We start from the raw sequence: 15,841 nt of genomic DNA, 5'->3' as shown, positions 1-15,841 counted from the left end.
TCTGGTTTTTGAAGTAGTTTGAAGGTATCTTGGGGACGTCTTGTGCCTGATATTTAAAGTAGTTTGAAAGAATCTCGGGGATTCTTTTGTGTTTTTTTCGAAGTAGTTTGAAAGAATCTTGGTTCCCTTGTTTGGTTTTTGAAGTATGTAATTTCAAAGAATGTCGGGAACTCCTTGTGTTTTGGTTTTGAAGAAATTTGAAAGAATCTCGGCGACGTCTTGTACCTAGTTTTTGAAGTAATTTCAAAAAATCTCGGGAACCCGTTGTGTCTGGTTTTTAAAGTAGCTTGAAGGTATCTCGGGGACCTTATGTGTCTGATTTTTGAAGTAGTTTGAAAGAATCTCAGGGAATCTTTTTACTTGATTTTTGAAGTAGTTTAAAAGAACCTTTGGAACCATTTTTGCTTTATTTATGAAGTAATTTGAAAGAATCTCGAGAACCTCTTTTGTCTAATTTTTAAAGCAGTTTCAAAAAACCTTGAGGAGCCGTTGTGCCTGGTTTTTGAAGTAGTTTGAAGGTATCTCGGGGACGTCTTGTGCCTGATATTTAAAGTAGTTTGAAAGAATCTCGGGGATCCTTTTGCTTAGTTATAAGTGCCGGATTATATATTTTCTAAGCTGTCTAAAAGAAGTGATTCCCATAGTAGAGAGCTTAGATTTGTTGAAAAACAATTGACTATACCCACTCATATGACTGCTCGTTTTGAATCATCTTTCTTATATCTGGCTCCCTATATTGTGAATCACTTAGATCAATTTCTTGATATGTCCAGCCAAGTCATTAAAAAGCAGCTGATTTTTGATATTTTACGAGGTACCGACTTAGGCATTTCTTTTAATAAATTTTAAATTTGTGTTTCTTTTTTATTGTGTTTGATGTATGATTTTATTTGTTTTATTCTTAGGTTAGTTAAATTAATTATCAGTAGGTATACACTGTTAACTAACCGTTTGTACTGTTGTGCAATAAACTTATCTATCTATCTAGTTTTTGAAGTAGTTTGAAAAAATCTCGGGAACTCCTTTTGTTCTATTTTTTAATTAGTTTGAAACAATCTCAGAAGCCCATTTTGTCCCATTTACGAAGTGGTTTGAGATAATCTCAGGAGCCCCTTTTTTCATGTTTTGAACTAATTTGAAATAATCTCGGGGACATGTGCCTAGTTTTTGAAGTATTTTAAAAGAATCTCGGGAAATGTTTTTGCTTGATTTTTGAAGTAGTTTAAAAGAATCTCGGGAACCCCTTTTGCTTTGTTTTTGAAGTAATTTGAAATAAAGTCGGGGACCTCATGTGCCTAGTTTTTGAAGTAGTTTCAAAAAATCTCGGGGATGTCTTGTGCCTGATATTTAAAGTAGTTTGAAAGAATCTCGGGGATCCTTTTGCTTAGTTTTTGAAGTAATTTAAAAGAATCTCGGGAATCCCTTTTGATTTGTTTTTGAAGTAGTTTGAAAAAATCATGGAAACTCCTTTTGTTCTATTTTTTAATTAATTTGAAACAATCTCGGAAACCCATTTTGTTCTGTTTTTGAAGTGGTTTGTGATAATCTCGGGAGCCCCTTTTTTCATGTTTTTGAACTAATTTGAAATAATCTCGGGGACCTGTTGTGCCTAGTTTTTAAGTACTTTAAAAGAATCTCAGGAACCCCTTTTGTGTTGTTTTTGAAGTAGCTTAAAAGAATCTAGGGAAGCACTTTTTCTTAGTTTTTGAAGTAATTTCAAAGAATCTCGGGGAATCTTTTTGCTTGGTTTTTGAAGTAGTTTAAAAGAATCTCGGGAACCTCTTTTGCTTTGATTTTGAAGTAATTTGAAATAATCTCGGGGACCTCATGTGCCTAGTTTTTGAAGTAGTTTCAAAAAATCTCGGGGATGTCTTGTACCTGATTTTTTAAGTAGTTTGAAAGAATCTCGGAGAATATTTTGGCTTAGTTTTTGAACTAGTTTAAAAGAATCTCGGGAACCCCTTTTGTTTTGTTTTTTGAAGTAATTTAAAATAATCTCGGGGACCTCCTGTGCCTAGTTTTTAAAGCAGTTTCCTAAAATCTCGGGGACCTGTTGTGCCTGGTTTTTGAAGTAGTTTGAACGAATCTCGGGGACCTCTGGTGTCCGATTTTTGAAGTAATTGCAAAGAATCTCAGGGAACTGTTGTGTCTCGTTTTTGAAATGCTTGATAACCCCTCCTGTATTATTTTTAAACTCATTTGAAAGTATCTCGGAGACACCTTGTGCCTGCTTTTTGAAATAGTTTGAAAGAATCTTGAGGATCCTTTGTGACGTTTTTGAAGTAGTTTGGAAGAATTTTGTGGACCCTTGTCGTATAATGAAACTTGGGCCATCAAATTTGTTACTAAATGCCAGTACTCCTGTGATATTTAATGAGACATAATCCGGCCTAATAAAACTAGAACTACGCCGACTTGTACCAATTTGTTACTCTTAACGTGACAATTAATTTAAATATGTCAAGTTCATTTAAAAATTACGCCTCTAATTAAAAAAACGGCGCCGCCATTTGTCACGATTTATCGCATTTTCGAAACAGAGTCGTCGTTTTCAATCACCGTTATTTATTGTAATTTATGTGCGATCGGTAACAAATTCACGGCAATCAACACCCGTATGATTAACGAGGCGCTCAAATCGCCGGCTATTAAGCGAACAGTTATTATTACGTCGAAAATATAAATAAAACTGAATGAATTAGACGAAATTATTAACAAATTCCTTTCATATTTCCAACCTTGGCATCTCCTACAGTTTAGGCGTGTCCGCAAGGTATGCTATTGTTTATTTATAATTAATTCGATCTGGTTAATATTGAATATCTTCATTGACGCCGGGCAGTAGAATGCGTCTCAAATAAAAAGGAACATGACAAGTCAAAAACAAAAATCGAAATGCCGACCTTGGGCGGGAATTTCGAATTACCTCAACGCATCCTTGATTCGCGTCGCGCTTTTTGCACAAACCGCATTTTTCGATATTGTCGATATGTATTTCCCAATTAGAGTAAAATTCAGCGATTACGAAAAGTTACGTGAGGCGAATACGTGACGAGAGTGAACTTTAACTGTTGCTATTACGGGCGTTTTGCTACGGTTTATCGGAAAAATGAGCCTGTGAAGGTACTGCGACCGCGCCCAGCTTTAGGCAATCTTCATTCTTCATTCAACCGTTAGAGGTTTAATGAATGCGATTAATTAATGTGAATTTTGATAAAACACGAAAATATCATGGTCAACATATGTTTTTATTAGTGTCGAATTTAATTGTAATTAATTGATAAGATAATGGTACTACTGAATCGAATTGAGATAAAAATGTGGAAATATTCAAGGCTTGGGTTGACGTTTTCTTAATGGTTCGACTGATTTTGTGTGAACATGGTAGTAATTAATATCGGAATTAATTTTTAGTTTTCGTAAATCGAATTCTTTACATTTTTACTATGACTAATGGTCATATGAATATGTAGCGGAGTTAAAAAATGACGGACTAAAATTAAGAGATTAACACGTTTAAAAATACCACGCAAAACTTTGATATGACGTCATCAAATTTATAGAAGGGATTGGTTGGATTTGTAATCTCGAACATAGCGTGAGCAACAAACATAAAATTAGTTCTAAGGACTGTCATAAATTTAAAATTTATTTTTAACAACGGTAAGTTTCGCTAAGTGATCGAGTTTTTAGCCACAGATAAAATTATATTAATAGCCTTCTAGTAAATATATGACAACAAAAAAGGCCAAATCGCCCATAAAACAAATAAAACAGGATATTAATCTGAATAAAATAAATTCCATTATAAATAATTCTAACCGATTACTTCACCTCCACCTCCACCAAATCTGGACCAAATGCAAAAAGCGCTTTTTCCACATTACCACATTTAACACTGCCATAAATTCAGAATACAAAAGATCTCATTAGAAACAAAAAAGTCATAAATATTGAAAAGTAGGAGTGTTCGAATCAGATTCCTTCTCGAAAAGTACAGATTTTCGAATTCGCGCGTCCCCAAAAAAACGGAGTCAGAAAAATCGGTCACGCCTTGCAATTTACCTGTCGATTTTATAAATTATTCATCAGACGCAGACTGACCATAAAACTGTAAATTTTTAACCGGTGGCTTAACGATTACAACGAAATTATATCAAGGTCGTCTGAAGCGACCTTAAGAGTTCAGTGAGGGCAAAGATAAGTATCAAAAGAAAGAGAAAAACGAATCTAGAATGGCAGAGGTGCATGGTGAAAGGTTAAGCAGTTTTGTCTGTGTGGAATGTATAGGTCGACTTTGATCGAGTCTAATGGGTTGCGATGGTATCAGCTGTTGTAAACAATGTAGGTACTTTGGTGGTACTAGGGCGGTGTTTTTGGTTCGATTGTCTTCTAGTTTAATTATGCTTTAAAGCTTAAAGGTTAATCATTGTGTCCACCTAATTGTTTTGTAAATTAGGCAGATCTTATCTTCCGAAAATAGGACCGGTAGGGAAATTATCGCCATCTATGGCGACATTTTGTGGGCTTGTATCAGCTCCTGTGTTACATCATCGTTTTTTGAAATTAATTAACGAAAAAACTCCCACAACAAAGCGGCGCCTAATCGAACATCTCGCCGCTCTATTGTGCAAATTTTTTCGTCAAAAAGCAATTTCCTAACAATCGAAATTCCTCAGCCTTGATCATCGAGTCGAATTTTCCCCGAGTTCAATCAACCAACCTCCACCAAAAGTAAAAACTTCAATTAATTCATTAACAAGGTCGATCCGTGTGAATTAACAACACCATCAATTTCGCCCGAACAAATTGTGGCTACCGTCTGGACCACCATCAGATCTATCAAAAATCAACTCGAACGACGTGTTTTGGTAATTCAATGTAATCCAGATTCGCCACGATACAAATAAATTAAAGGAAATTGATTTTTAATTAGTTTTATCGCATACTAACATCCAACTTAACCTTTCCGAAATGCAAATCGACGAAAAATCGAAAATCAGATCGGACAGGTGTGGTCTCTTCATCAGTTCACCTTGCAGCTACAATAATCGTCTTATTTATTGCGTTATCGTTAAGTACCGCGACAAATTAATATTTTTGGGCGTGTGCTCGACTCTAGTCGTAAATTTCACGCTAGTTCTCGGTGACAAAGCGGCCTTCTACAGGGAAAAAATCGCGCTCCAGGATGCAGACCCTTATACATATTGATACTCACCTGCATTAACATAGCATTTGAATAACACTTGAACTTACTCTTGACAAATTGGCCTTTTTCCGACACTCTAAATGGAAATAACGCGTAAACAATAATCCAGTCGTAATCTCATAAACGCATTCCTAACGTTCCTGCCGCTGTTCGTTAATAATTCATCGATTTTGCAATTAAAAAATTATGGCGATATACACACAGCTACTGGTTCCTTGACAATAAAACGCTTGAATTACGGCGTTATTATGCAGTCTTGGGGTTTAAATTAATTGGTTTTCGCTCACGAGCGACAATTCCGCAAGAAATATATTATCACCATATCGTAATTTTTGCAAATTGACACTTTTTTTTTAATTGCCAATAAAATCGTGAGACCTTTAAACTAATTTAGACTACAATCTGATTATTCCTAATTATTATTTTTAAATTATTGTTGTCCAAAAATGTAAAAATTGTTGGCGTGCCGGCGGTAAAAATGCAAACAGAGCATGACACAAAAGTGAGAACAGCGCGTGTGGTACGTGTTATCTAACATTTTCCCAACTCCTGAAAAAACTGTAAAAAAAGAAAGAAAATCGTACGTGTCGTTACGTCTGTGGAAATCGTTGCGTTTATCGGCGCGTTTTTCTTGTTGCTCTTCAAGAGCTTTGGGGAGATCTTCTAGTGAAAGCAGAGGACCTTGCTCTTCAGTTGGGGTACTGAGGGACTGGGGGAATCTATATAATAAAGGCGGGGCTGCTGGGTTGGGTACAGTGTTCAACAGTCCTAGTGCTTAGGAGGTTGGAATTTTACACAAAATGAAGGTCCTGGTAAGTGCATGGGTACGGGGAAGACGGCATTTTTAATTTTTGCTATATTTTAAACACACTTCCATTTGATCAAAATATTTTTTCTTTAGTGTTGCTATTTGTTTTAACTTTGTCTTCATTTTTCGGGCTTGTATTTTCAAATAATGCGTCTTATTTTTCGAACATGTCGGTGGTCACGTATGATTTTATTAATTTCTGGTTTAAAATATGTAAAACAGTTGGTATGTTTCTTATTTGTTGTTAGTACGCTTTGAGTTTTATATTTTTTCGGATATTAAATGTTTTATTAAAAAGTAAAATTTTGTAGGGCGAACGAAGCGCGTGACTTGTTTGTAAAATTTGTTACCAATATTTTTTAAAATAGACCTAGCCTGAATCGTCTGCTATTATGTTGATAAATATTTTTCTAACTATGTAGTTAATACACTTTTACTGTTATAATTTTATTTCTGTATATAGTTTTTTCTAATTTATCTACTTATAAAATTTATTTTCGTTTTTTTTTTCTTGTCATAAAATTATAAAAAGGAAACTAAAGTCAATGCAAAAAAGGACATTTTGATTTTTATATTACACGCTCGTAAAATTTGTAAGCAGTAATTAGCAATCAAATGTCTATAAAACCTGACAGGTATAATTTATAAATGCTTTTAATTGAACTAATTTAGGCGACCTTAATTAATAAAATCTAAATTGGAAAAAATTCCACGAAAAGTGACTTAAAGCGCCACCTGCTAGCAATATCGCGAGTAGATCTTCAAGGAAAAAATCTGCAGGCCTTTAACAATTTCTCTTTCTAAGCCTTACATCAAACATTATATTTTCTGAATGTAGTATTTTCCAAAACTTTCACGGTTTTTGCGATATTTTTACCACAATTTCAGAAACTAAATATCAACCAATTACTTCCGCATAACACAATCATAAATTTATTAAAAATATAACTCACATGTACCACGTTTCTAATCCCAGTACAGGCAGTACCGGAAGAAACTTTTTCCCTCTTTATTGAAAATCGTATCTAAAATATTCTTTCTTTCGACAAAATTTCATTCAACCTTAAATAATATTAAACTTGTTGCGGTACTACCAAAAAATTTCGAGAAACTCTTTCCGAACCCCAATTTTCCAGATCTTAGTAAGTTGCGTGTTGGCGGCCACATCCGCCACCTATGTCCCCTACGCCATCTACCCCCAACACATCCCCGTGATTGACTCCAACGGCGTCCCGGTTGAGCCCCTCGAGAACCAGCAGGCTAAAGCCGCCCATTACGCCGCCCACGCTGAAGCCAGCGCGCGCACCGGCCAGTACTCCCCTCTCGCCCATGCCGTCTACGCCGTCCCCGCCGTGTCCGCCGTCCCCGTCAACGCTCTCCCCGCTGATACCCCCGAGGTAGCCGCCGCCAAGATCCAGCACTACCACGACTTCGCCGTGGCCGCCCAGCGCAACGGCGTCAACGTCGCCGTGCCCGTAGCCCAATACGCCGGCCACCCCGTCGACACCCCCGAAGTCCAACTGGCTAAAGCCGCCCACTTCGCCGCCCACGCCGCCGCCCGCGCCAACGTGCACCTCCGCAAGAGGCGCGACGTCTTGGCTTACCACTACCCGGTGATCGGACCCAACGGTGTCCCTGTTAACACTCCTGAGGTACAACAAGCCACCGCTGCGCACCTCGCCGCCCACGCTTCCATCACCGGCGTGCCTCTAGACACCCCCGAAGTCGCCGCCGCCAAGGCTAGCCATTTCGCCGCCCATGCCGCCGCCGGGCATGTCGTGGGTGCGCCCGTCCTGGCTGCGTATGGGTACTACGGGTCCGTGTACCCACACGCTGCTATTGGGGCTGACGGGCAACCCGTGGAGACCGCTGAAGTCCAATTAGCCAAGGCTGCCCACTTCGCCGCCCACGCCGCCGCCCGCCACTACTAAGACGACCTTTAGTGATTGAAGATACAGTTTTATAAATTAGTTTGTTATGTCATACTGCCGTACGATTCGTTCTTGGTTGTTAACGGCTTTTGGGTTTGGCGGTTAAAAATCAAGAAAAGATTTTTGTTGAGGAACCATGTACATAATGTTGTGGAAAAAGCCTAAATCTTTAATAAAACCATTAATGTAATTTGAATTTAATTTTATTGCGTTGATAAAATGAGAGGTTATTGGCGGTGGGAAGAAATCTGGCGTCGGGTCTATCGGGATCACGTGGCGATAAAAAGAATTCTTGTTGCGAGTTATGACCGGCCTTCCCTGTCTGCACTGAGAGCATGATATAATTTCTTTTATCAGAAGTTACGCATGAATACCTCTCCTGATGTAACTCGGTGTGAAATTAGAAATTGGTTCTCGATTCAAGGACTTCGGAGCGAAGTTGGCAGAACTTTATGACAAAAAAGTGGGGTTAAATAACTCCAGCGGACACGAATCGACGCTCCAAACGTTGCACTGTCCCTTAGTATCGTGTAGGTCAAAAGTTATAGGTTGCACAATTCCTTATGGTCGCGCAATAGATAGTACAGAGGTAGTACCAAAATTAATTTAACCCCACGTACAACGTGAATAACAGTTCCTATAAATGCTACCATTTTTAGACCGACTACGCTTTAGTACGACGTTTTCGAGGTACCACCAAATCCAGTTAAAAAAACTCAACTACATCCATTACTGTCACACTGATTAAAATAATAGCGTTCATAAATTAATTAAAATAAATTTTTTAGCGGTACCACTCCATAAATATTCCTACCTCTATCTCGTCAGCATCAATAAACAAGTGAACAGCAAAAACAAATACCAGTCCGATGATTAAGAAATAAATTACAACAACAAAAAGTCCCCATGGGCGATGATATCCTTGATCCGAGCTCGCATCTCATCAAATACGTCTTTCGACCACTCCCAACAGAAAAACTGTTCACATCTCCTACTCTGTAAAGTCGTACCGCGAAACTGGACCTGTCGTAACATTCCGGAACCGTACCAAAAAACCTAGACCTTGAAGTTGCACCGCCTTCCATACTCTTGAACTTTAAATAGTCAACCACAATAACAATTATTTCACTTCACCTTACTGCCAATATATGAAGCAGACATAGGCGGGGCGGGGTATATAAGCTCTTAAGGACGCTTTTTCTAATAGTTGTTGCGAGTTCTCTATAGAAGCGCAATGAAGCTCGTGGTAAGTGCAATCTTAGTGTGTCCATAAAAGGTAATGTCATTCTAACAGGTACTCATCGTTGCGGTACTCGCTTATACTTCCGCGTCTCACGTGGTACCGGTGGGAGTCACCGTAGGACTCACACCCTACTCCCACCCAATTGCTTCGTTGTACCATAGTCAAGATGTCTGGGGGCAGTACGCTTACGGGTACGCCACCCCCACTAGTACCAAAGCGGAAACTAAGACAGCTGATGGAGTCACTCATGGAGGGTACTCATACATCGACTCTAACGGAATCCTACAAACGGTGCACTACACCGCGGACCCCGTCCACGGGTTCCGAGTAGCCGCTACCAACCTTCCGAAAGACGCTCCTGATGTAGCCTACGCTAAAGCGCAACATCTCGCTGACTATGCAGCCGTCCAAGCCGAACACGCTAAAATTGCAGTCCAGTACTCCAACCCAATCGTAGTACCCGCCGCTTCCGTACTACCAACCCCCGTCCAAGACCTACCCGAAGTTGTAGAAGCGCGCGCTAGACACTTAGCCGTCCTCCAAGCAGCTTACACCGGTGCCGCCGTAGTACCACCACAACCCGTCCAAGATCTGCCAGAAGTAGCCAAAGCTCGCGCCGAGCACTTAGCTATAGTTGCGCAAACCCGAGCAAGAGACGCCGCTGCCCATCTTAGCCCAGTACAACTCACCGGGAACGTGGTAGCAGTGCAAACCACAGCACCGGTTGCTGCCCCTGTGGCCACTAGCCAAGTTTCATACACCCCGGCGTCGTCCCAGTACCACGCCCAAGATGGTTTAGGGCAATACTCGTACGGGTACGTAGGTCCAACTAGCTCGAAAAGCGAAACCAAGTCCGCTGATGGGGTCACCAGAGGCGGGTACTCTTACATCGACGCCAACGGGGTACTACAAACCGTGAATTACATTTCTGATGCAGTGCATGGGTTTAGGGTAGCTGCTACGAATTTACCAGTAGGGCCTAGTGGTACCGTCGCGGAGCAGCAGGTTGTGGCAGCTAAGGCAGTACCGGTAGTAGGGCAGTTGTACTCTCACACCGTCTACTTTTAAACTAGATGCTTGTATTTCGCAATTAATAAATTAATTAATTAGATGCATGCTGAAATCCTTGATTAATTTATGTATGTAGTTTGAAGTGTTTTAAGTAAATTGTTGATTAATTTGTTTTTGTAATTGTGTTGACCCGTTAGATGGACGTTAAAAAGGTATCTGTTATCGGAGATTAGTTCATAATGTCAAAGTTTAGCTACTATGATGCTAATTGATTAAACAAAATAGAAAGTTAGGCGCTTGAACATTTCTTTTTTTAACAGGAAAATGTATACCGGGCGACAATGAAAACCGGTACTTACGCAATTCTTATTAAAGATGCAAGTGAACTAGTTTTGCGAGACAACATATGCGTTTCTGCTGTGTAACTGGTGGAATAAAATAACTGCTTTTGTTCTAAAAAAAACTGCGTAGTAGGATTTAAATTTCGGCATTTGTACAATTTTTACTTCCTGAACTAAGCTGAGGCTACTGTTTTGTTTTCTCTGTGTCTGTCTGTCTGTCTGTCTTCCGTGTGTTCGAATTTTTGTTGGACGGATAATCTCCGAAACTACTGGATCGATTATTGTCAGATTTTATATGTGTATTAGGAATATCGTATAAATGGTAAAATGCTAACCAACATTTGGATAAACGTCCCCACCAATAATAGGATGACGTCATATTATTAAAAAAAATCAAAATTGTATAACAATATTTTGCAATTTAACTTTGAAACTGCAAAATCGAATGCTTTGAAATTTTGCAAACGTTTTAAAGTTATCGTAATCATGGTGAAGTGTTAATCAAAATTTATTCGTTTATCCAATTCCAAAAAATTGATGACGTAATCTCCAAATTTTACCGAATTAATCTTGTCTGAAATATGTAAAATATTACAATCGTAGAGTTTAGAATTACTTATACAGGGTGACTCAAAAAATTGATAAATGAGGCAATTTATTGGATGATTGAATAAAGTCAAAAACTCAAGAATCAATAATAATCAAGATCAAGAATCCATTATTTTCTCAAAAATTTGAGAATACAATAGGAATATTAGTACTACACTGCATCTGAGCAAATAGATATACTTGTCCTTGAAAACAATGCTGATGACGTCATCACAAAATTTTGTATGGAAAAACTCACTAGAAACAATCCCGTAGCATGCTTCTTTACATTTACTTTAATTTTACCTACATATCTTTATTTTTTTTATTTTATCTTATAAGAGTCATCATAAAAAAATTAAATTCGCAAAATGAAATCTTATAATTTTTCGAAATATATGGATTTGTTTACCTTTGAACAATTTTTTGATATCCCCATTTTTCTTTTTTTATTTTTGTTCATTTTTCAATTTTTCCATTTTTATTGTTTCGGTTTCATAATTTTTCGTTTTTTCAACTTTAATTTTTAAAATTTCTCAATTTCTCGTTTTCCAAATTTTACAATTTCTCAATTTCCAAATTTTTCATTTTTCGCACTCAGTTTTCCGCTTTTCAATTTTTCAATTTTGCAACTTTTCACTTATTCAGTTTTTCAAATTTTCAGTTCTTCTATTTCTCAATTTTTTAAATTTTCATTTTTTCTATTTCCCAATCTATAAATTTTGAACGTCAATTTTTAATTTTCGATATTTCAATTTTTTGTTTCTTCAATTTTTCTTGATTCCAAGTTTCAGATTTTTTAAAGTTTTCATTTTATACTTTCTCGTAATTTCATTTTCAATTTTGTAATGTTTCCATTTTTTTCATTGGACAAGTTGAAAAATCGAAAAATTAAAGATCGGAAAACTAAAAAATCAAGAAGAAATTAAAAAACGAAAAACTGAAAAAACGAGAAATTGTATAATCGAAAAATTGCAAATCGAAAAACTGAAGAAACAAAAAATTGATACATTGAAAAATTAAAAACCCGTAAACTTAAAAATCACAAAAAATTAATGTACCAAAAAATTGGAAATAAGCAAAACGAATCGATTCGAATCGAAAATTTGGAAAACCCAAAAATTGTAAAATCGAAAAGTTATAGATTCGTCAAAATTGGTAACTCGAAAAGCTAACATCGAAAGATGGAAAACTTGAAAAATTATTAAAAATGAAGAAACTCAAAAATTAAAAGTCGAATAAATGAAAAAGTTTTAAAACCAATGATTGAAAAATGGAAAAATTCTAAAATCGTAAAATTGAAAATCTAAAATCTAAAAATTGCAAGTCGAAGAACTGAAGAAAAAGGAAAATTGAAAATGAAAAAAATAAAAATCGGGAAACTTAATGAAAATCGAAAAAATTACTGAACCAAAAAATTGGAAAGAAACAAAAATGAATCGAAAATTTGTAAAACCCAAAAATTGCAATAAATATGAAGGAAATCATAAATTGAAAATCGAAAAACTGAAAAAGTGCTTAAAAACTTTTAAAATGCACTGATTGAAAAATGGAGGAAAATTTTTACAATTGTAAAATTGAAAAACTAAAAAAACGAGAAATTTCAAAATCGAAAAAGTAGGAAACCGAAAAATTGCAAATCGGAGAATGGAAGAAACGAAAAATTGATGCATTGAAAAATTAAAAATCGAGAAACTTAAAAATCGAAAATTAATGAACCAAAAAAATTGAAAAGAAGCAAAAACGTATCGAATCCAAAAATTGTAACATTCCATGATTGAAAAATGAAAAAGTTAAAAAAGTGGAAAATATGAGAAATTATAATTATTTTACGTATTTCCAAAGAAAACTAGAAAAATTGAAAATCAAAAATTGAAATATTAAGAAACTGAAAAATTTGAAATTGAAAAAATGAAGGGCTAAAAAATCTAAAAGTTAAAAAACCATAAATTAAAAACCGAAAAATAGAGAAATCCCAAAATTATACAATTTCACAATGCAAAAAAGAAACATAATAAAATCCGAAGATTGCAAAACCGAAAGATTGCAAAATTAAGCAAATAAAAAACTAGAACGGAAAATTGTAAATTGAAAATTTGAAAAACTGAGAAATTAAACAATTGGAAAATTGAAAAATTAAAAACTAAAGAATCGAAAAACAGAAAAATTCAAAATTGAAAACTTGTAAATCGATAAAGTGAAGAAACAAATAAATGGAAAACTGATGAATTAAAAATAGAAAAACGAAAAAATCGGAAAGAAATAAAAAATACCAAAATCGCAAATCGAAAAAATGAACAAACGAAAAATTGATACAGTGAAAAATTAAAAACGGAAATATAAAGTTCAGAACAAATTATTGAACCAAAAAATTGGAAAAAAGCAAAAACGAATCGAATCGAACTGAAAATTTGGAAAACCCAAAAATTGTACAATCGAAAAATTATAGATTCCTCAAAATTGTAAACTCGAAAATCGAAAAATTTTTATAATCCAATGATTGAAAAATGGAAAATTCTAAAATTCATAAAACTGAAGCGAAAAATTCAAGAAATTACATATTTAAAATGAACACTAGACAAATTTCAAATCAAAAATTGAAAAATCAACAAATTGAAAAATTTGAAATTGAAAAATAGAAAATTAAAAAATCTAAAAGTTGAATAACGGAAAAATTAGAAAGCGAAAAATAGTGAAATCCAAAAATTTAAAAAGTTCACATTGTTGAAAAGAAAAATTATAAAATATAAACATTGAAAAACTGAAAAATTGAAAAAATAAAATAAAAAACCGAATGAAATAAAAAATTAAAGAATTGGAAAAATGAAAATTCGGGAAACATAAAAATCAGAACAAGTTTTTGAACCAAAAAATTGGAAAGAAGCAAAAACGAATCGAATCGAACTGAAAATTTGGCAAACCCAAAAATTGTACAATCGAAAAATTATAGATTCGTCAAAATTGTAAACTCGAAAAACTAATAATCGAAAAATTTTTAAAATCCAATGATTGAAAAATGGAAAAATTCTAAAATTCGTAAAATAGAGAAAGTGAAAAATTCAAAAATTATATATTTAAAATGAAAACTAGAAAACTTTCAAATCAAAAATTGAAAAATTTGAAATTGAAAAAACGGAAAATTAAAAAATCTAAAAGTTGAATAACGGAAAAATTAGAAAGCGAAAAATAGTGAAATCCAAAAATTTAAAACGTTCACATTGTTGAAAAGAAAAATTATAAAATCTGAACATTGAAAAACCGAAAAATTGAAAAACAAAGTAAAAAACCGAATGAAATGAAAAATTAAAGAATTGGATAAATGAAAAATTAAAAATTGAAAACTAATAAATCGAAAAAGGAAAGAAACAAAAAATGGAAAATTTAAGAATTAAAAATCGGAAAACTAAAAAAATCGGAAAAAATTAATGAACCAAAAAATTCGAAAGAAGAAAAACGAAACGAATCGAAAATTTGGAAAACCCAAAAATTGTAAAATTGAAAAATTATAGATTTGTCAAAATTGTAAACTCGCAAAACTAAATTGAGGGATCAAAAAATCGAAAAATTAAATATAAAAAAATTCAAAAATTAAATATCAAGAAAATCAAAAATTAAAAATCGAAAAACTGAAAAAACGAACAAATGAAAAAGTTTCAAAACCCAATGGTCGAAAAATGAAAAAAATCGTAAAATGAAAAGTAGAAAATTTACAAATTAAAAATTGAAAAATCGACAAACTTAAAATTTTGAAAATCAAAAAAGGAAAAATTAAAAACCGGAAAATAGAGAAATAGAAAATGTAAAAATTGAAAAATATATACAAATATGAAATCTACAAAACCCAAAAATTGAAAAAAGAAATCGGAAAACTGCAAATCGAAAATTTGAAGCATTGAAAATTTAAAGAATTGAAAAATTGAAAAATTAAAAATTAAAGAATCGAAAACTTCAACAACTAAACATTGAAAACTTGCAAATCGAAAAAGTGAAAAAACAAAAAAAAATGGGAAATTAAATAATTAAAAAATTCAAGTAAAAAAAGCTACGGGAGTGTTATTTACGTCACTGGCTTAAACCTCATCGAAGGTATGTAAAAACAAAAATCGCTGTACTTCAGGCTAGGAAATTTCTGTCGCAATAACCTTCGTCCAAATTTTTTTTGGGGATATTCTAATCTATTAAATTTATTTCTATTCTATTCTAGATGAGAATATAATATATATAATTTTCCCAAAAACTATCCACCAGACTTTTTTGAAAATTGGTAATCCGTTTCAAAAAATTGTTGACGTCATCTGAATACATTAATAAATCCACTTGATAAATCCTTTGGCCACACAAAAACTACAATGACGTCCAGTGCTCATTATTCAACAACAAGTTTTTCAGTTAACCAATTTCATCAATACTTGTTTTGGCTAATAAATTTTAATCTGCCTCGTTATATAAAAATTGAGCAGTAATGCGTTTCTTATCAAAGTAATATAAAGAATATTGCATAACATTTGCAACAATTATAAAAAATTAGAGTCACTATTAATACAATATTTCGCAAAAGTAAAAATTCAGTCTTATCACCACGAAAACAAATAAATAAATAAAATTTGACATCTAGAATAATCCGGATTAGAATTCTCCTAACACAGATAAAGCAAATCACAAACCAGTATTTTGATTAGAACAGAGCGAAATTGCAACACATTATTTTGT

General features: G+C 34.4%; 2 protein-coding genes across 2 annotated transcripts; both read left to right on the top strand.

Annotated features, from left to right (window-relative positions):
• Positions 1–5,916: 5,916 nt before the first annotated feature.
• On the top strand, positions 5,917–8,138 carry LOC135139162 (cuticle protein 18.7-like). The gene is made up of 2 exons (XM_064069300.1): positions 5,917–6,021; positions 7,154–8,138. The coding sequence occupies exons 1-2, from the start codon at positions 6,010–6,012 to the stop codon at positions 7,946–7,948; spliced, it is 807 nt and encodes a 268-aa protein (XP_063925370.1). The 5' UTR covers positions 5,917–6,009; the 3' UTR covers positions 7,949–8,138.
• A 949-nt stretch (positions 8,139–9,087) lies between these two features.
• On the top strand, positions 9,088–10,371 carry LOC135139157 (uncharacterized). The gene is made up of 2 exons (XM_064069288.1): positions 9,088–9,194; positions 9,243–10,371. Exons 1-2 carry the CDS (start codon positions 9,183–9,185, stop codon positions 10,257–10,259), a joined length of 1,029 nt encoding a protein of 342 aa, XP_063925358.1. The 5' UTR covers positions 9,088–9,182; the 3' UTR covers positions 10,260–10,371.
• Positions 10,372–15,841: the final 5,470 nt, after the last annotated feature.

This window comes from Zophobas morio, unplaced genomic scaffold (assembly GCF_036711695.1).
Source record: "Zophobas morio isolate AGI-343-1 ecotype UQ-CSIRO unplaced genomic scaffold, CSIRO_AGI_Zmor_V1 ptg000004l, whole genome shotgun sequence".
In the NCBI taxonomy this organism is placed as follows: Eukaryota; Metazoa; Arthropoda; class Insecta; order Coleoptera; family Tenebrionidae; genus Zophobas; species Zophobas morio.
This window is presented reverse-complemented; position numbering and strand designations above follow the sequence as displayed.